The following is a 21095-nucleotide window of genomic DNA, read 5'->3' on the forward strand; positions in this document are numbered from 1 at the left end:
ATAGTAGCATTGGGAGTCTACAGAACAGAATTTTAAAGTCATGAAGCATGTATTTGTCTTAGGGTTTTTATTGCTGTGAAAAGACAAAATGACCACAGCAACTCTTACAAAGTAAAGCATTTCGTTAGAGCTAGCTAAAGTTCAAAGGTTTAGTCCACTGTCATCATGGTGGGAATCATGGCATCACACAGGCAGACATAGGGCTGGAGAGGTAGCTGAGAATTCTACATGTGGATTGGCCGGCAGCAGGAAGGCTTGGGCTTCTGAAACCCCAGAGGTTCCATCCAGTGACACAAGGCCTCCAACAAGGCCACACCTACTCCAACAAGACTTATACCTCCCAATAGGGACACTCCTTATGAACCTATGGGGGCCATTTTTTATTCAAACCACCATGGTACTATTAATATGCTCTAATTTCTTTGTCTTTGCCTGTGTCCCTGACAATAGGCATTTGAGAAACTTGCTGTCATTGGCATTCTGTAAATAAAATTAAGATAGTGACAAAGAAAGCCTCATAGTTGGAAAATTAGAAAGTAATAAATACTGAAATACATATTGAAACCTCTCCAATCAGTCACCCTTGACTGACATATTATATGAAAAATACTCTTCTTGGCAGTAAAGATTAAAGAGACAGAAAAAAAATAGTTTCCATAGCCAATGATAAGCTGAAAGTCCTTTCTTTTGTTGTTGGTTGGTATGGAGCCAACTATGCAGCGCCTGCCTGGAAGCTTTGTCCACACCTACATTGCCCCCTAAGGGCACTAATGTCTGGAGAAGCCTGTGCCTGGCTCCATCACTCCATGGACCTGGAGACTCCAAGTCATTCTCTCTGGCATTTCACAGCCAGAGTATTCTCTGTCAGACGGTTTTACCGTGCTAGCAGCTGGGCCAGAAGAGCTGTTTTTTTATCTCTCTTGGCCGAGCAGCTAATTAGCATCCACACGTCCTCCTGACTAGAGAATGTCCTGCTGAAAAGCTGGTGTGACTCAGATTTTTCAGTAATTAATATCCGAGAAGACAGGACCATGTCCCTGTCCCTGCCACCCTGCACGACTGGGATTTCTCAACTCTCCTCCCGCCCCCCCCCCCAGGCTTGACTTTATGGTCATTTTCTAAATACCCACTATGGTGAGCTTATAGCTTCAAGTCAAGTGGGGAAACCATCAGTGTGGCACCACTTCCCAGGGCCAACTGAAATTTGCTGTCAGACCCGGGATCCTACCTGGTCGTTCCGTGCTTGAGCACCTCCCAGATTCCCTTCCATCCGTGCTTCCCCCATGACACCCCTTTCTTCATCTCACTTTCTCCTTCTCTTCTTCGAAAGCAGAAAGGAAGTGACATCCCATAACTTCTTACTGACTACTCTGCTCTTACATAAACACTGTGAAATGGCCCTCATCCCAGCTTTGCCTCCCTGTCCTCTGATCGCTGAGGGTATTGGCCATTTCAGATCTGAACTTAAAGTGATGCTCTTTTCCTCAGGCCTACCTACCATCTTGAACTTGGCCAAACAGGCAAATGAGGAGGAAGAGGTGATGAGGAGGACAGATGAGGGAAACAGGCTTGGTTGGAGGCTGCTCAGAAGTGGGCCTTGGTCTCCACAGTTTATACACCTCTCCCTCCCCGTCCTCCGACTGACACATCTTCCAAGGAGATGCAGGCAGCATGATACACAGGCACAGAGTCTTGGCTTGGCCCAAGGGTACTACTGCTCTGTCTGTGATGCCTACTTGGATCAGGGGAAGGGCTCAGAAGGATTCTAACAGCCAGATGTTTCCCTGGAAGACAAAGCTATGCTGTCATCTAGGGGGTATCTCTCTCTGGGATGATTCGAAAGTTATCCTCTTACATACTTCATGTCAAATAAGAGGTCCATTTCTTAACATCCAAGCCTAAGAAGATAAAGGATAAAAATTACATCTATTAGTATTCTTTAAAGTAGTTTAAAATATCACTTTTTAAATTACTTTGGTAAAGAGATGGGAATTTCCCCCTGGAATCTCATGCTGGGAGGATAAAAAGGCAGCAGTCAGAGGGCAGCTCGCCTCCCCAAAATGGTTCTCACAGTTGTAACAACATGTGACTAGCGACCATTTAACCTCTAGTGTAGGAGGGCTTGTCACAGACACCATACACAATACATACACGTTAAGAATTTTGAGGCTGAGAGATTAGCCCAGGCTGTCCTTGCAAGAAGGAGGCCCTGGAATAGTCCGTCACAGAGAAGACTGAGAAGACAGAGCAGGGAGGGATTTGAACATGCTGGCCTGGAAGACAGGAGTGATATAGCCACAAACAGCTTTATGCTCTATCTGCTCAGACACCCAGCTCAACTCTGAGGTCATGGGTGTTGGCAAACATCACTGTATCCACAATGAGTAGTCATATGACCTACATCCACAAGAATACATGACCAGAAAACGCCTATAACACATAACAAAGACTGTTCTTGCATAGAGCAAATATATTTCCTATTCTAGAAGGGAACACAGAAAGACACACAGCAAATATGAAGTCCCACTGGGCACATGGCACACACTTGCCCTCAACATTAGCCTGAAAGTAGGGGACTTCTTTGACTGATTTTGATTCTGCCCTATGGGGAAACATCCTTGCCTTTTAACCCCTTGTCCTCAGTTCTGTCCTCAATAAAATTCTTTCATGTCAAAAAAAAATTGCTTTGGTAATTGAGTGAAACCTGAGTGGGCTTTTCCAGCGAATCCAACGCTTCCTGCCAACTCAGCACCCTCTCCCTTCCTCCCCTCTCTAGTCAGCACATTAGTCTTGTGTCTCAAGCCAAGCCATTCTGGACTCCCTCAGGCTGCCTTAAAGACTCCAAATCTATTCCAATGACCAGCTCCAGTAATTTTATTCAAAATGCAGTTAAGATCACATTTTCAAAATTCAACCCAAATGCATCTCTTTCCCCAACACAGCTGCAGATGAAAGCTAATCCTAATGATTAGTTTGTAAGGATCTGACTTTCTAAGTGGCATTGCTTCAGGGTTCTGTATAGAATACATGTTCAATCTTTGGTCTGTAACAGCAAGAAAGGACTTTCACCATCTAACAGACAAAGGTTATATTTCAAGCAAATGTGGCTTACTCTTCAGTGAAAAACAATGCTACTGCCTTTATAAATCCTTGTTATCTATATTCAGAGAAGCTATGCTTTTGACGTTCCAGCTTCTTGATGCTGTTGAAGTAGTTGGTCTAGTCACAGTAAGGGGTAACTAATACAAACAGTCTGGGATACAAGTCTTGGCTGGGAACCGGAGAGAATCCTACAACTAATGCCTGTTCCAAAGCTTTTCCTTTTTTAAGATTTATTTATTTTTATTTTATGTGTATGGGTATTTTGCCTACATGCACACATATGCACACCCTGTGCATGCCTTCTGTGATGGATCCCCTGGAACTGGAGTTACAGACAGCTGTGAGCTGCCAAGTGAGTGCTGGGAATCAAACCCAGGTCCTCTAGAGGAGCAGGCAGTGCTCTTAACCACTGAGCCATCTCTCCATTTGTTCTGCAGATTTGCAGTACTAGGGCAATACAAGGTGAACATTCTCCAGCAGGCTGTCTTTCCAGGATGGTCTTATATCAGCCCCACAGTATATCATTATATCATCTAACCCACAACAAGGCTTGAAGCTGTGAGCCCAAGCTAAGCCATTAGTATCTGCATCAAGTTGGGGAGAGAAAATGCATCCAGACTTACCACGCCTCAGGCTGTCCAGTGGATTAAACGTAGGAAAAGAGTGTGAGACATCCCCAGAAGGGGACTTAGCCAGGGTGTGATGTCAGCATATGGATGGCACCACTCCTAAATGGACCTCTTTGTTTCCAGGCAACGTCCCGCGCTTGGAGAATGTCTGGCTTCCCTGGCAGCAGCTATCCCAGTAGCATTCCTGGAACCTGGCCTTAACCGCTACAATCCCCTCTCAGTCTTCAACACCAAGACGCCCAGGGAGCGGTCTAGTAAGTATCTTCTCACATAGATCATGAGCCCAGTGAGTAGCCAGGAAGGGGGCAGGGATAGGACAGCAGCCCTGCCATGCGTCATTTTACGTGGTGTGTTACTAGCTACTTTTCTTGTCACAGGGGGAAAAAAATTATTTTGGCTTGTGGTTTAAGGAGTACAGGCCCTTGTGGTAGAGAAGTCATGGAGGGGCAAGATCTGGGGCAGCCAGTCACATTGTGTTCACAGTGAGAAAGAGGGAGAGATGAATGTCGATTCTCTCTCACTTTCCCTTCTTTATTCACTCTGAGACTCCAGCCCAAAGAATGGTGCATTCAGGGTGGTCTTCCCTCCTCAGCCAAACCTCTCAGGTAATGCCCTCATAGGCTTACCTACCTGTGAACCTAAACCCCACCGGGTTGACAAGGCGAACCATCACAACATGAAATTAGCCCAGTGGGTCAGCGTTAGAAACCAGATATGTCTGTGTCTTGTTGGAGACTGTAAACTGCCAAATTATAGGCCTAGCTGGTGTTAAGAGAACAAAAAATATGCCAGTAAATCATTTTAAACTATAATCCATCCCCTCTAGGGACAAGGTTTCCGTAAATTATGCATATACTCTACCACACTACATAGCAATTCCTTTTGTTTCAGGTGTTCTTTCTCAAACTGCCATGAGGTCCTAAGCAGACCTGGTCACCACTGTCCTTCTTATCCAGAATGCATCTTCAGTCCCTCTTGCTTCTTATTTCACATACTAAATATACCCTGCCCTGCCAAAGAGTCCCCAGGAGAGTTTAGGTGAGACCACTAGTAAAATTCTACTGAAATGGAGTAACAGTGGAGACTGAAGGTTAGCAAGGACTTTGATCTGCACCACAGGTATTCACCAATAGACAACCAGAGCCTGATTCACCAGAGGCAAGGGGATGAATACAGGGCAAGTGGCGCTCTGTGACAGACAGAAACCCATCACACAGGCTTCTGAGGAATGCTGCATGTAAGCCTGTCCAACATCAGCTGAGCCCAGATTGTCACTCTGGGACATCATTGTCTTTTAGGCAGATTGGCGGTTCCCATTGGACCGGATACATTTCTCCACCAGTAACACGCTGTGAGATTTAACACCCAAGTCTCTCTTTCACAATTGGTTTAAATAAGGAAAGAGTGGGTGACTGAAGTGTCAGTGGGTCTTTTAAAAGTCACATGTGCATCAATATATATTTTTGGATACACAGAATTTCCTGGGGAAGGACTGATAGCTTAATGGACCGTAAGGCAATAGACTTCATTCATTAAAAACTGGGTGGCCTAAAGAGAAAGGGAGAACAAGGGATGTTTAAGGTGACAAATGATGGCGTGTTTTTAAAACGTGTGGACTGATTTATAGTATCAAGCCTTCCATCAATTGGACATCTCTGTTAATTGATGCTTGATGCTGTGCCAGTAGAGTCAATTATATTAAAAGCTTTAATACCCTAAGAACCGGCAGCACTTTCTTATCCAAAGCTATGATATGCCTAAGAAAAAGTTTAATACTGTTTTGTGACACTTACTCAAAGTGGCCTAAACCCTTAGGCACTTGGAAGTAGGCTATCAATCAGAGTGTTGGGTTGACAAAAACATCCTGTCACCAACCACCTTGTTTACCTTCCATACCCTGTTGATATAATCAGCCAGTGAGAGAAGAGGTCCTATTCCGGTGTAATCCATCAGCCTGTCTTGCAGAGTAGCAGTGCTTTTTGGGTAAAAAGCAGGGAGAACATGATGGAGGAGGTTAGAGCCTTACTCATTGGGTCACCAGACTTTCTGGGAGGGGGTGTTACAGATTGCCAAACCCCACCACTGCCACTGGTGTTTGTGACTCAGTAGACCTGGAGTAAGGCCTGACATCTCTGCATCTCTGATGTGTTTCCTGGGGATACAGCTGCTGCCTGTGAGAGGACCCCACCATGAGGACCATTATCTAGAGCTACAAGGGCAGTATATTCTAATGACCTTCCCCAACACACTTGTGTTGGCTGCTAACAGGGCTCATTTGCAGCTGACTTCGGGTAGCTAACTCATCAAAGTTCACTCTATAAGTTTATCATGTGGCATTTAGAGCCTAAAACACCTTCTGAATCATAAATGTTGGTTCCATTCAAGGACCAATTATTGTATGTATAAATAACTTCTAAAGGTCATTGTCATGACTGTGATGCACCAACCTCAAGCAACTTCTTGTTCTTAGATGGAAGAACGAAGTATCTATAGTGATAATTATCTATGTGACTTTTAAGCACACACACACACACACACAGAGAGAGAGAGAGAGAGAGAGAGAGAGAGAGAGAGAGAGAGAGAGCTCTAAGCTTTCTCTTTTATGATAATAACAGCAAATGAGTGTGCCCACTGCCTCTTGGTGGTTGGCATTGTCCTGGATGTGGAGCTCCTGGTGGAAAGCTTGACTTCTCAGCATTGAACTACTTACTCTGAAGGTGTATGTCTAAAATTACCTTGTTTGTGAGGATCTCCCAGAGTCCCAAGTTGCTGTCCATGTTTTCTTCTGTAAAGTACAAAACAGGCACCCTTTGCCAACAGCCAGCATTGCCAATAGACCACAGGTGACACTATAGTCTCTAATCCATTGTGAATTGACTTTCCTATGGGGATTACAGAGATTGTATTGGTTACTTTTCATGACCCAAAGCAATACAGTGATGAAGGGTTTATCTGAGCATATGGCTGCAGAGGGCTAGGGCTAGTAACAGCAGGAAAGGCATGGCAGCAGAAGTAGGACGCTGCTAATCAAGCTTTATTTGCATACGTGAGGCAGAGAGAGCAAGTTGGGAGTGGAAGGAGGCTACCTCAAGTCCTGCCCCACTGCCATATTTCCTCCATCAAGGCTCTGTTACCTCCCAAGCAGGAGCACCAATGAGGGAACAGGTATCCACATGCATAAGCCTATAGGGGATATTTTTTCATTGAAACCAGCACAGATGCTAATTTAGTTACATGTGGAAGACTAATTTTCCCAGAACCAATCCTAAAGAGCTGTCTTTTCTCCAGTGTGTGATTTCACAGCATTGTAAAAATGTAGGTGGCTCTAACTGCATGGGATTATTCCCGGGTCCTCTATTCTATCCCCAGCTGTCTGTGCTCTTATTATGGCTTTGTCAGGAACATCAAGACACTTAGGATCGGACACCTATCTTTGAGGGAAAGGTATTCCTAAACTTAAAGGGAACAATACAGATAATTATTTCTTCTGTTTCTACTTTTAAAAAAAAAACCTTCTAATCCTCTTGGTACAATACTGAATTCTAGTTTCGTTTTGTTCTTGTTGTCTCTATCCACTGAAGTGACCTCTGTCATGCAAAATGGAGAAAAGCTCACTAGTCCCTGTAAGTATGCTTTCTTAAAAAGCAGAATGACTGGCAGGAAATCAATTAAGTCACCTGAGGTTATTGATCATTTCTGTTGTAAAGGTGGAAAATCAATCTGCGAGCATTTTTTTCCCCAGTGTATTTCCAACTCGATGCTATGTATTAGAGCCTCTCGTCCAGTTGCAGGAGTGTTTGATGAAATGTTTTCCTCCCCCTTTTATGGACATTCAAAAAATGAACTGAGTGACTGAACTATAATTTGGCACCTGAACACTGAGGAGTTATTTCACTTGTTTTGCAATGGACACATGGAGGTCCCAATAGTCATAACCAAGAATCTGTTTGTCACAAAGTAGTCACTGTCTTCGTTGTGCTGACTTAACTATATATTTTTTAACTTCGGTGTGACATTTAGGGAAATGGCCCTGGAAACTACAGTCTGCACACACACAACTCGAGTCATGAGAAGGCTCTTAGCTCTTTCCTTTAAGGCTCCGTGGTGGAAATTCACATCTAAAGACCAAAAGCATGGGATGCTCTGTCACTGTGTCTTTGAATCACTGTGCCTTTCTTCTTCCTCTGCTCTCTCGGTCAGTTCTGGGCATGCCAGATAAGGTGGAAGAGATGTGCCCTGACATCCCCCAGCTGGAAGGCCTGATGAAGGAAATCAATGGTTTGGCCGAGTCAGGTGCCCGGTATACTGAGATGCCCCATGTCATTGAAGTGATCTTGCCCATGCTCTGTAACTACCTGTCCTACTGGTGGGAGCGGGGACCTGAGAACCTGCCCCCCAGCACAGGGCCGTCCTGCACCAAGGTCACCTCTGAACACCTCAGCCTTATCCTGGGCAACATCCTGAAAATCATCAACAACAACCTGGGCATTGATGAGGCCTCCTGGATGAAGCGCATCGCAGGTACCGATATCCTTAGTCTTTGGCCCTACAGCTAAGGCAGCCAGATTCTCTTTTTAAACCTTTTGTTAGTTCTGTTCTGTTTTTAAATTGTCTAGTCCCCATTTGCTTAACAGCAAACAGGAACCTTGGATGTAGCATAATTTGTAGAGTACTTGCCTAGCATGCATGAAGCCCTGGGTTCAATACTCAGTACTGCATAAGCCAGGTGTGTCAGCACAACCCTGTAAATGTGAGCCCTTGGGAGGTAAAGGCAAGATTACAAGTTCAAGGCCATCCTTGGCCAGCTAAGAATTCAAAGCTAGTCTGGGACAAGTGAGACCCTATCTAGACAAAAACAACACAGTACACTTTCTTCATGTTTTCCTCAAGTCCTTATTCCTACCCTACTCCCTGCCTCATACGGGCCCCTCAAGCCCCCCCAATCTCGAAGAAGCCTTTAGATCAGCTGGTCTCGTCTGGACTGTGATGATCACTGTCTTATTTGTTTTGGGTGCTTAAGAAACCTATTGGCTCTTCCGGAGCTAATTATCTATAATTTATTGGTAAATAGCCCTTTGCACTTGACACTTATGTGGAACTCACTCTCAACAGGCTGTGCTAAGTTCCTCAGTGTCATTCAGCGTTTACATCTCACTTTGTGCTTTCTAAGACTGGCGTGACTGTAGCTAACAATAGCAGCACTTTGTTTTGTTGATTTTTTTTTTCTTCCCTCTCTCTTTGTATCCCTTTTTAACTCCTGGCATGCAGCGGGCTCTTAATGAATGCTATTAGCCAATTTTCTGTTCTTGAAGCAAAGAAAAGTGGAAAAGTTTTTGGAAAATGAATGTACTCCCCACAGTTAAGAAACCATGAATATTTAGCATCCTGTGTGTCAAACAAGAGTCTGGGGAGAAGATTAATGCTGGGGAGAATCATTGTATTTGATGGAAGTTCAGTTGATCGTGGGGTCCACTTGTCACAGCTTTTCCTATCCAACTTCTTGAACCATGAAATGCCAAAGCTGGGCTACAGGGAGCACAACGCAGACTAGTGACCCTTCCCGGCAAATGAAAACAAGTAGGAAATATTCCTCCCTCCTTTCTGTCTCAGAAATGGACTGAGATTAAAATTGTAACTATTTTGACTGATGGATAACACAGACCCTGCAAACATAAAATAAACAGAGTACACAATCCCTTATTACCAGTTACCCTAAAAAGATTGTTAATTGTAAGGGAATTGGATGGGTTCTAATCTATAAATCTGAGTTAAGGGAAGGCTGAGGAGCTGAGAATCTGCTCCCTTCCCCCACTGGGGTTTAAGAGATACTGTCACTGCTTTGAGGAACACTGATGGAAACAACTTCAGCTGTCCTTCCTATGGCAAATTCAGATCTCATTCAGTGAGGCCACTTAAGTGCTGGTAACTCATGCAAGTAGGATTTAAGTACCTTATTTAAGCTTAATTAGGTACAGCAGTGTACCATCAAAATGCTTCGAGCCGAGTGGTGGTGGTGCATGCCTTTAATCCCAGCACTTGGGAGGCAGAGGTAGGCAGATCTCTGTGAGTTTGAGGCCAGCCTGGTCTATAAAGAGAGTTCCAGGACAGCCAGAGAGATGGCACAGAGGAACCCTGTCTCAAAAAAACAAAACAAAACAAAAAGCTACCTTCACCTTCTCTGGTTGAAGCTATCTCTCTCTATTAGAAAAGAAAAACATAAGAGAAAACAAGTTGTTCTTAACTGAATTTCCCTAAGCTAAAGAAATGTTGAAATGGCCATTCGAATGTCCATTGTCAATGGTTCAAGATGCATTCATTTCATTTCACATTTTCTTGCAATTATTCTGATTCTTTAGACTCAGAGTCTTCAGTTCAGCTGACCTAATTTATAATAGTATAATCACAGTATCTACTCAATGGGATATGAGAAATAGGATAGGACATGTGGGTTTCCATCTTTCTTTTTACAAAAGGCCAACATTGGCAGCCCTGCTAATTTTTTGTTCAGCTTCTCTATTTCTACTAATGGCCCAGTCTTTCCCAACACATGTTTAATTCCCTCCCTCAAGGCTCAGAGAAGACACCAATGCTGAGAGCTTAGAGCTTGACTGGACTATTATGCTTCTGGCAGTTTTTCTTAATGATATAATTGGAAAGCATGTGTATGCATACACACATAAGCATACGTATACTTTATTTTTAACACATAATAATTGTACGTATTTGTGGGCTACAGTGTGACTTTCAGTGCATCCATTCTATGTCTAATACAGATCAGGATAACTGGCATATCTGTCACCTCAATAGCAAGCACATACCCAGTGCATGCTCCCAGGTCAGCATGGTCTTAATTTCTATAAACAAAAGCCTTCCTTCAGGGACATAAATTTCAGCTGGTGGGTGAAGACTGACATGTAAAGATTGTCAGATGATGCAAGATAGCCTGTTAGAAGAGAAGTATGGCACAGGTCATACATACATGAGAAACTCATGTACATGGGGCTCCTGTGGCCGAGGGGAGCTAAGTAGGGTTAGGACCTTCTCCTGCAGCTGCCTAGATCCCCAGCCTCCACTGTATACTTGTATTGAGAGGGAAGTACCAAGGCAGAACTAAAGAAGGGAGCTAGACACATGTGTCACCCTTTGTAGACGGCCTCCTCAGTCGCCCCTTTCATGGTCATTCGTGGTCAGAACACGTGCGATGAGAATAAGGTCCTCTGTCTTCAAACGCAGTGTATGCCCAGCCAATCATCAGCAAAGCCAGGCCTGACCTGCTGCGGAGCCACTTCATCCCTACCCTGGAGAAGCTAAAGAAGAAGGCGGTAAAGACTGTGCAGGAGGAGGAGCAGCTGAAGACTGACGGCAAGGGCGACACCCAGGAGGCTGAGCTCCTCATCCTGGATGAGTTCGCTGTCCTCTGCAGGGACCTCTACGCCTTCTACCCCATGCTGATCCGCTACGTGGACAACAACAGGTATGAGAGAGAGAGAGAGAGAGAGAGAGAGAGAGAGAGAGAGAGAGCGCTCTGGAAGCTGCCTGCGGATGTCTGAGGCTGGTTTGGGGCAATCAAATAGCATGGAAAGATGGTCTTGTTTTGTGTTGCTGGGGATGAAGGAAGTCACAGATGCCACTACCAGTCTCTCCACCAGTAGTGAGAACCCACGTACGGTGACTGCCTTGACCAGGGATGTTGTGTGGATTGAGGCATGCATCCTCACTAAAAGACAGGAGAGCTGGTTGGATAAGGTTTGCGTTGACTCTGTTCTGCTCTTCACTCACAAACTCATTAATGGATGTCCTTGACTGTGCCAAGTACTGTTCAAGGCCTTGAGGGAGGGGAAATACTCTTTAGCCTAGGAACATTCATTCTGGGAGTAGAGAAGCATGCACCACAACAACAACAAAAGAGTAAAACCATGTTGAGAGAAGTAAAGAGAACTAGGAAAGGCAGGTAGAATGTAATTCCTTAACTGTGGTGTTACTGGGAACGTAGCATTTGAGCAACAACGTGCACGACATAAAAAGATGGGAAGTTTAAAAGTCCAGAACAAGAGCATTATGGGAAGAGGAACTATGGGTGAAAAGTCCCCAGGAAGTAATGTGTTCAGGATGCTTAATAGCTGAAATGTTCAAATGTCATAATTAAACAAATTAATTCATATAATGACAGAAAATTTTGATGTATGAGTCATCCATCCCTTGTCTGAGCCCCATATGTTCATTTGGCATATAAAATTTAGTTGTGATATAACGAATAATTAAGTGGTAATTTGAGATATATTAGGGCCTGTAGTCCTCTTATGTCTATAAAGAATGCAGGTATTTGTAGGATAGGCACAGATGTTTTCAATGAACCTTAGGGTGTGGTATAGCAGACCCTCACTGGATTAGTTACCGGTCTCCAGGCTGTGCCCAGACAGCTGATGCAAACAACTTAAGGGAGCATTTATTGTGGCTCATGGTTTGAGGGGACACAGTCCATCATGGAGGTGAAGGCGAAGGCTTACTTACATCTGGGTAGATAAGGAAGCTGTGAAAGGAGAATGTTGTTGTTCTATTGACTTTCCCTGTTCTTTTGGTGGGCTTTTTACTTGTCTGTTTTTTGTTCTTTTTGAGTTTCTTTGTTTCCCTTATTTATTCAATCTGAGACCCCAGTCCAGGAAATGGTGTTGTTTGCTTTCAGGGTGAGTCTTCTCCTTTCATATAATCCTATCTAGAAATACTTTCATATGCAAAGCCAAATTTGGGTCCCACTAGTGCCCAAGGCATTTTGTTTTTAAATGCATTTTTACCTTTATTTTTATTTTATATGAATAAGTGTTCCACCTACATGTGTGTTTATACACCATGTGTGTATTTTACCCCCTCAAACGGAAGTTACCAGCATTTTTGAGCTTCCATATGGGTGCTAGGAATTGAACTCAGGTACTCTGGAAGAGCAGCCAGTGCTCTAAACTCCTGAGCCATCTCTCCAGCTCCCTTTTTAGATATTTCTTAACTCAATTAAGGTAATAATCAAAATTAGCCATTGCAAAACCACCCTTGGTCAACTTACAAATGTGTCACTTTAAACTGTCATATTTGACCTTTGCTTTCCCCATCCCTACAAGCAAATGTGTGTCATTTTCTCACACTGGTCCTCTACTTCAATACCAACAGGGCACCCAGAAATATACACTAATTCTGAACTACTGAGAGTTAGTATAACCTGCCTGCTAGACTGCCCCAACTTCAGACACCAGGCATATATGGAGTGCCATTGGGTTGGGGGTATAGTTCAGTAGTAGAGTGTTTATGTAGGATTTTAAAGAAAAAATTAACTAACAAATATTCAATCATTAGCTCACAACTGAAGTTGCATGTGCCGGAACCACAAGAGATTGGCCACTTTAACAGTCTGTCAGGAAACAGGCACTCTCGGGATCTACCTTTACCTCAGAATGTTTAGATGCTGATAGAACTGGGAGAGGAGGGATCGCTCTCTTTACTTGTGTACCCCCTGCTAAATCCACCAGGATCCAAAGGCCATCTCTAAGCTCATGGTCACTAAGATGGCCTCTTTATTCTCAATAGGTCACAAAACAAATAGACAATAACAGAAAAGAGATTAATGGGGAAGAGAGAGAGTGGCAAGGTGGTAGTCAAGCATGGGCAGCATGCGTTGTGTACATATGGAAAGTTGTCTAAGAACAAATTCAATAAAGTGGTGTTAAAAGGAGGTAACCAGGCTAGCCACAGTTTTTCTGTGCAGAGTATAAACTCAGATTTCTATGACCCCGCCCCCTTGGCCCAGATCAGAATAATTCATAGTAAATAAGGCCTGGCTCAGAACATTCACCCATATGAGAAAATGGCAATAATAATTGTTAATATGGGGAAATCTGTTTATTGCAATTTTTATTGGAACTGGGGGGAAAAGAAATTCTCAGTCTCTGGGGCCCCTTACAGTGCTCTAGTTTACAGGAAAGGAAGGAAGGAAGGAAGGCAGGCAGGCAGACTAGGGAATGGGTGTATTTGATTTATCTGAAGGCTCAATTTAGCAGATATGAAAGATATGGCCCTCTCCCAGGAAAGTCTAGGGGACTCGTGGACTAGCTATTTCTACTCACAGTATGTTCTTTCTTGAATGTATTTCAATCTGTAAGACCTTTAAGGAGCTCAAGAAAGCACTTATAATTACTGATTTACTAGAAAGAATACGACTCAGGAAATGTGAGGGTTTGGAGATGCACAGAGGTCCCATGCCCTCCCGAGGTATAGTAGCCTCTCACACATCTGTGTGTCACCAGTCTAGAAGACCCTGAGGCTCATGGTTCAGGAGTCTTCACTGGCAGTGGAGTTTTTGTTCTGCCTTATTTTGCTTTGCTTTGCACTGGGCATTGAGCCTAGGGCAGTCTGCCAGACAAGCGTTCTACCTCTGCTAAGCAGCCTTAGTCTTTAACAGTTTTATTGGGTGGGCTTCATTGACTGATTGTTTCTATAACCATTAGTATTTGAGTTTGAACTGCATCCTCTCTTTTTCCAAGAGTTAGGAATAAGACTGAGACATCCACCCCTGTAATCTGATTCCAGCCAGCACAAGAGAGTTCTAGTCTGTCTGGGGCCCAGGTGCTATCCTGAAGCTATCTAGCCCTTCAGCAAGATTGGGGCTTGCTATGAAATGGCAAGCCTCATGTTGTTCATAACACCTTCCCCGATGGTCTAAGGGGCTTGTTATAAAAAGCAAAAATTACTCCTACTGCTCAGGAACCCCTTTGCCAGGAATAGAAGCAAAGCCCAAGTAAGTGTTTCCCTGTACCACGCTCTTCCAGTTGAAAGACTTATAATCTGGGGGTGCTGGAAGGGATACAAAAATAGCTAAGAGAACAGAACCAACTTTTAGAGCTCTTTCCCATTCTGTGATAGCAGGAGATTTATATTCCTTTTAGTTGGCATTTATCTTTATAAAATAAGCTATAATTGAAGTAATTTGCACAAGGTTACTTATATGTCGGATTTGAAAGAAAACATATTCTGCATACATATTGTCTGTGCACGCACACAAACACACAGAGACACATAGACACATATGCATAAATATGTACATTAAGACTAGAATAGAATATTTCCTTTCCTAGCTACCGGAAATTATCCTCATTTTGACAAAGGAACTTCTTCTGCTTTTAGAGTATCAACTTTAGTCATTTCCGATAACGTAATTATGTTAGCAATTTAAAGAAGAAATTTGTCAGAGTTTGAGGTGAAAATAAAAATAAAAGTGGAGCAAGATTGCTCCTGGAATAGCGTTTGAATTGCGTCTGTCACCATGGATGATCAGGACTCAAGGCAGAGCGTGCTCTGTTTACAAGGTGCTTGACAGCTGCTAAAAATGGCAATGTCAGGGAGTCTTTGAGATCATCATTAATTCATTCATCTGCACTTCTCAACCTGTTCCTCCTTGAGCGTCACAGCCATGTGAGCCTGCTTAGAACCACAGCCTTCCGACATGAGTGCCTGTCCCTTCAAAGCCCTTTTATAGCAGTGAAAGCAGAAAGTATTCATACTATACTAAGAGGGAGGTGTAGAAAAACTGTCCAGACTGCTGGCCATAGGGGCCCATGCCTGTTACTGCAGCACGTAGGAGGCTTGAGGCAAAGGAGGTGCTGCTAAGACGTCAGCCTAAACTAAAGAGTGAGACCCTCAAAAAAAAATCCAAAGCAACATCCTTTCTAACTTGATTATTTTGGAAGATACGGCTTTGCATTATGATTTAAAAAATAATAATTCTTATATTAGAAGAGACTGAGACCTTTGTTAGACCTTAAAACCAGAGTTTTAACTCTTAAGACTTAAGACTGCTTGCTATTTTCAGCAGATAATTATCGTAACACATTTTCAAACACACATGCATTACTCCTGGGTCAGGGGCATAAAAGAATACTTAAGATTACAACTATGTATCAGTTTAGCCTGTAAAAGTTGATTATCTGGGAAATCCAAGGCAAGTATGGTTAGCTGTTACATTGTTCACTTAAAGGCCTGTGTGTTTGAACATGTGTTATGATAATCATTTGCTGAAAATAGCAAATACAGGCTGAAAGCAGTCTAAAAAATGGATAGCCACAACAAACGAACGAAGCATTCAGATATTGCTTGATCATGTTTGCTTGTTATCTGGGTCAGTTAGAGTCAGTTCTTTATAAAACTCTGTTAAAGATTTCTGTGACACATCCTTCTTTCCTTCCCCATGTGACACTTTCTGTGTTGTTCAATAAAAGAGAAAACCAAGCTCTTTGTTTGGCACAGACACAGGGACAGATTCTCAAGACAACCTTCAGATAGGGATAGATTCAGACTCACAAAACAGGCAGACAGGATGATGGAAGATGTGGAGAAACTGAATTAGAGAATTCAAATCTGGAAGTGATACCAAGAGGAAGTTCTCTGATTTCTGCCCTTAATTTGACTCCAACACATTATTAGTGAGTCTGAGTTTATTATTAATGCATTCAAACGAATGCTGGAGGAGAATTGGGATTGTGAGGTTATAAAGGGTTATTTTTGCCTCCTCTTCTAATCTTTCCTCAAATCTTTTATTACCTTTGTCTCATCCTACAGTCTTTTCCCTAATCAAAGGTCACTTTCCTTTCCTTGTGTCTGTGGGAAGTGGTTTGTCTGAGAACAAGTGCATGTTGGTCAGCCCCAGAAGTTGGGATTAGAAGACTTTCAAGAGGGAAAAGAAAAGACTTGCCCCATCATGGCATTTTCTGCCCATTTCTTAGTGTGGATAGAGCGTTGAGATAGGAAAGCCTTCTCTTTCCTTAGGATCATCCTTGAGTAAGCCAAAATGTGTCCCTGGGGCTTTCAGTAGAGTGGAGGGCAGCAAACAGTAGAGACTAGATTCCAGGAGCACTCTCTCCACCCTAAATAACCAACTGACTTAGGATGATGGTGTGGAGAGGCTGACAGAGATGCTGTAGTCACCTCGTGTTTCCTCCACCTGGATGAATAAGCATCTCTTCTTTCCCCTGCAGAGGATTCCCTACCTTGTTTGCTTACCCCAGTGATGGGAAGAAAAGGAGGACAGAAGCAACCTTGCTTTGCATGCAGTCCCATCCCAGTTTTCAACTATCTGAGCTCAACTATAGCTCTTACCTATAGGCTCCAACTTTGCTCTCTAAAGCCAGAGAAAACTAGTCTTTCATTTGGCAGCACTAACACATTGAAGAGACTCCGTGCCCTTTCTTCCTCCCTGATTTCCTTCACTGTTTTAAACCTTTATGCTTCCCTTATCTCTATGGGATGGGTTTTGAATCTCCTTTTGAAAAGAAGTTTCCATTACTCAGTGGTAAGCCTGACGTTGGCAGGATACACAAGAACTCCAGGTCTATTGTGAGCAGATCAAGGTGCATCAGCTGAGCATCTCCTCTTGCCTAGAGATAGAAGTCAAGACAGATTCAACAAGTCTCTAAAAGGGTAGCTGTGTTTTTGCCTCCTTTCTGGGAACCAGAAATGTGTAGGACATAAATACGGACTCAGCCTATAAATTTTGGCAAAAAAAAAAATCTCTGAATCTGTCAAAGGGGATTAGATTAAAGCCTGAGCAGTGGCCATCTTAGGCTGAGGCCTGTGTGGAGTGGAGACTTGCAATATCACTTCAGATAGCCTGACCCCAGAGCCAAGAGCAAGGCTTCAGTGTTTCTCAAAATGTGGGAGCTTTTTATTTTGAAAAGGTAAGTTTGAGTCTCTTGCCATTGTCTAAGATTTGATTCTATCCTGTAGAGGGCATGAGGAGTTTGAGACAAGGTCTTGCTTATGTAGCCCAGGCTAGCCTCAAACTCCTAATGATCCTTCTGGCTCAGCCCCTCGATGCTGGGATTACACATGTACAGCTAGCCGCTAGGAACAGAGGATCATAAAGAGCCAGCTTATGTTTAGAAAACATGGCAGTGATATAGATGCCCAGCATGGACCTAGATGGCTAACACTGAACATCTGAGGGATTATGAGTCAGCACAAAATGGTGGAGGACACCAGGTGTCCAGGGAACATAGTGATGTAATGTGTTATCTAACTATTTCTGACAAAATGTTACATTTGTGTGGGTTTATTTTAAGCATGGCCAAACGAGAGAGTTTACCTTCTGTAGCCTGCCTCTATGGGCTTGTCTGCAGGCCTGTGAGCCTGTTCCTGTATGACCTGCGTAGCAGTCTATGTGTGTGCCGATGTGTTCCTGGGTGCCTGCCAGCATCTGACTGCCTGGCAGTCTGTAGGGCAGCCTTCATCCGGAGTGAATAAAGTACGTCTTTTCTGTCTGCGACCCCTCCCATGAGCCTGCTCCTTTCCTGGCTTCACAGTTAGCACTGTGGGCCATCACACGCCACTTGCTAAGATCCTATTCTCAAGGATTCTTGTTTTCTGTGTTAATATACTCAGCTATTTAATCTGCTTGGGTTGCTCCCCCCACCCTTTCACTTGCATGGACAAGTCCCAACTCATGACCTCTGAACTGAATCTCCTCCATCAGAAGCCTTGCATTTCAGGACTGCCTCTTGGCAGCAACCAGTGCCAATGACAAAAAGACCCACAGGTTAGGTAATGATCTCAGCAGAGATCAAGTGGCTAAGTATTGACTTGGATGCTGAACCCTCTGAAAAGATACCTCTGAACAGAGTGAGTCTGAGCAACAGAAATGAAGGCAAAACCTTTTCTTCTGCAAGTGCCATTTTGGTCTGTCTTGAAGGAGAGGAGCAGAGAGCTTGTGTGCTTGGGAGTAAACATTTAACAGGATGCTCTTCATACTTATTAATCTGGCTTGAGGAAAGAACTTTACTGGAAAGAGTGAATAAAGATTTGCATTTCAGAAAAAGAGTGAGCAAAGCTAAAATCCCCCACCTCAAGCTGCATCCCAACGTGAAGGCAAAGAGAAGAAAATGATCATCCACCAGAAAATGGCACCCAAGGTCTTGTTCCTGCTACTCTTGCTTACTGACCATCCCCCATGGACGGACCTTTCCTTATTTCTTCCTACTTAAACCACAGTAGAAATGCACAAAGCTCATTTAAACCAAAACACCAAGGCACGAACAGCTGGTGGGTCTGATAAAGCGAGAAATGTAACCCTGAAAAAGCATTCTGAAAAATAATCAATGTGAAGGAAAATCAAAGAGTTTATCAGCCTCAGACTTCAAGCTTGGATTGCATTTGGGATGCAGGTAATGGAGAAGTGACTATGCTGCTTAAAGAGACGAGGAGTCTATTACACACAGAAGAAATCCAAAGGTAGGCAGTGTATGACCAGTATGATTATTCATTATGGAGCCTTACACCTTTGTCTTTATATCTTTCCCATTGCTTTCCATCTCCAAAGTTATATTATGTTTTCATATGACAACGAGAGTTCCAGACTCCAGGTTTTCATTCTAATCAGAAAAGATTAAAGCAGATTTTACAGGCAGAGACAAAAAAAAGACACTTTTCACTACGTGATCTCTTCTTGAGAGCTTCTGCAGGAAGTTTATTCTTCAACTTTCACTTCCATCTCATGGATCAGATCCTGACTCCATCAGACAGGTGGAGTACCATGATATTAGCAGGACAGGATGTCACTCTGAGCAAAAAAAATCTGTTGCTAGAGAAGAAAAGGAGATGAATTCTGAAAGTGCAACTAGGAGTGTGCACTATGTAAAGAAGATGCCAGTTGAATTTGAAGACAAGAGTGGTTCGATAATAACCATCTTGACGCTAGAGGCCAGGGCAGGGAGGCACATGGGAGATAAGGAAGGGAAAGCCTGAAAGTGAACAGACCTCTAGAGTGTTTCCCTTTCTTGTCTACCATGGAGCGCCCCATGAGTAGTGTTGTGGTGTTGTAGAAAATATATGCCAAAAAAATGTTTATTATTAATACATATAATTATTTTGGCAGTTATTAGTCAAATGCTTTCAAATCAGTAAAAGGCACAGACACCTGTTAGATTTTTTAATAAGCCTTATTTCACCTGGGGCTGGGCAGACATCATGCCCCTAAACTACCTCGTTATCTTCCAGCCCCACATCCCAGGCCATTTCTCTAACATTCCTACCTGGGCTACTTCCCATGCAAAAAGATATAAATTCTTGCACATTCTCGTCATCGGAGCTGCTTCTCTCCAACCACGCTGGTCCTCAGAATCGTTCCTCCTGTGGTTTTTGTTTACAATAATCCATGGTGATTGCCACTTCCTTGTTCTTCTCTCTCGTCCTGTCTCTCTCTCCTTCCTGTGACCCTTCTGTCCTCCCAGCCCATGACCCTTAGTTCTGCCTACCTCACTTCTCCTCTGCCCAGATGTGTAGGCAGTTATCAGGTATAATTTTGGAGGCAAGGTTACACAGCATCATTTTGGGTATGTGACAGTCTGCTGATAAAAGACAGCAAGCAAACCTTGGAGAATGAAAAATAATTAACAATCTAATACAAAGAACCAGACCATGCTGTAGCAGGTAGGACTATCAGACTTCCAGGAATACCAATAATATTTCCCAAACTGTCTTTGTGTGTGTGTGTGTGTGTGTGTGTGTGTGTGTGTGTGTGTGTGTGCGCGCGCGCGCGCGCGCCCGCGTGCGCATTTATATATGTGAGTTCAGGAACGTGTATGAAGATCAGAGGTATTCATCTTTGTCTCCTACTTTAAGAGCGGGTCTCTTTGTCATTTGCCTCTGAGTACACCAGGCTAGCTAGCACAGCAACTTCAAAGGATTCTCTTATCTCTGCCCCCCCCCCCATTTCACTGTAGAAGTATTGAGAATACAGATTTGTGCTATGGAGTCTGACCTTCATGGCTTCTAGGGACTCAAACCTGGACCTTCACACTTGTGCAGTGAGCACTTGAGTTGCTGAGCTGTCTCCTCGGCTCCATAATTTGTTTTTGATAATGCTATGCATGAGACAAGAGACACCAATTTTTCAAATCATTTGTGAAGGCCAGTTGTTTCTTTTTATTTCTTTCTCTTCACCCTGTCCCCCCCCCCTTTTTTTTAAGTTCTCATTATGTAGCACTGGCCATCCTGGAACTCACTATATAGTTAAAATTCATAGAGATTTGCCTTTCTCTGCCTCCCACATGCTGGAATTAAACATGTACACCTGCACTAGCAACCAAGTCTTTCTTTATCCCAAGAAAGCTGTGTAATTTAGATTCTGTGGTATAGTTATATTTTAAAAATAATAATTCCAGGGAAGAACACACCAACTGGGTATCTAATACCAAATGGTCAGTCCTAAAATCATACATAGAAGTAACATTATATAGACCGAGCGGGTTATATTCAGCAATGTATATGTGTATACTTACATGCATGAAGCAATGATTAATGACAAAAGAGACCACAATTTTGAAAGAAAGCAAA

The 21095-nt window shown here is 43.3% G+C and overlaps 1 protein-coding gene across 1 annotated transcript in view; it reads left to right on the forward strand.

The window, feature by feature from the left end:
* The window catches only part of RYR3 (ryanodine receptor 3), a 529413-nt gene that overhangs the window by 443367 nt on the left and 64951 nt on the right, over positions 1–21095 (forward strand). The window contains exons 66-68 of the mRNA XM_084776329.1: positions 3855–3985; positions 7932–8252; positions 10965–11205. Coding sequence (XP_084632455.1) covers positions 3855–3985; positions 7932–8252; positions 10965–11205 — 693 coding nt within the window. The remainder of the gene's footprint in view (positions 1–3854; positions 3986–7931; positions 8253–10964; positions 11206–21095) is intronic.

Source organism: Acomys minous (assembly GCF_964271855.1).
Source record: "Acomys minous genome assembly, chromosome: 3".
In the NCBI taxonomy this organism is placed as follows: Eukaryota; Metazoa; Chordata; class Mammalia; order Rodentia; family Muridae; genus Acomys; species Acomys minous.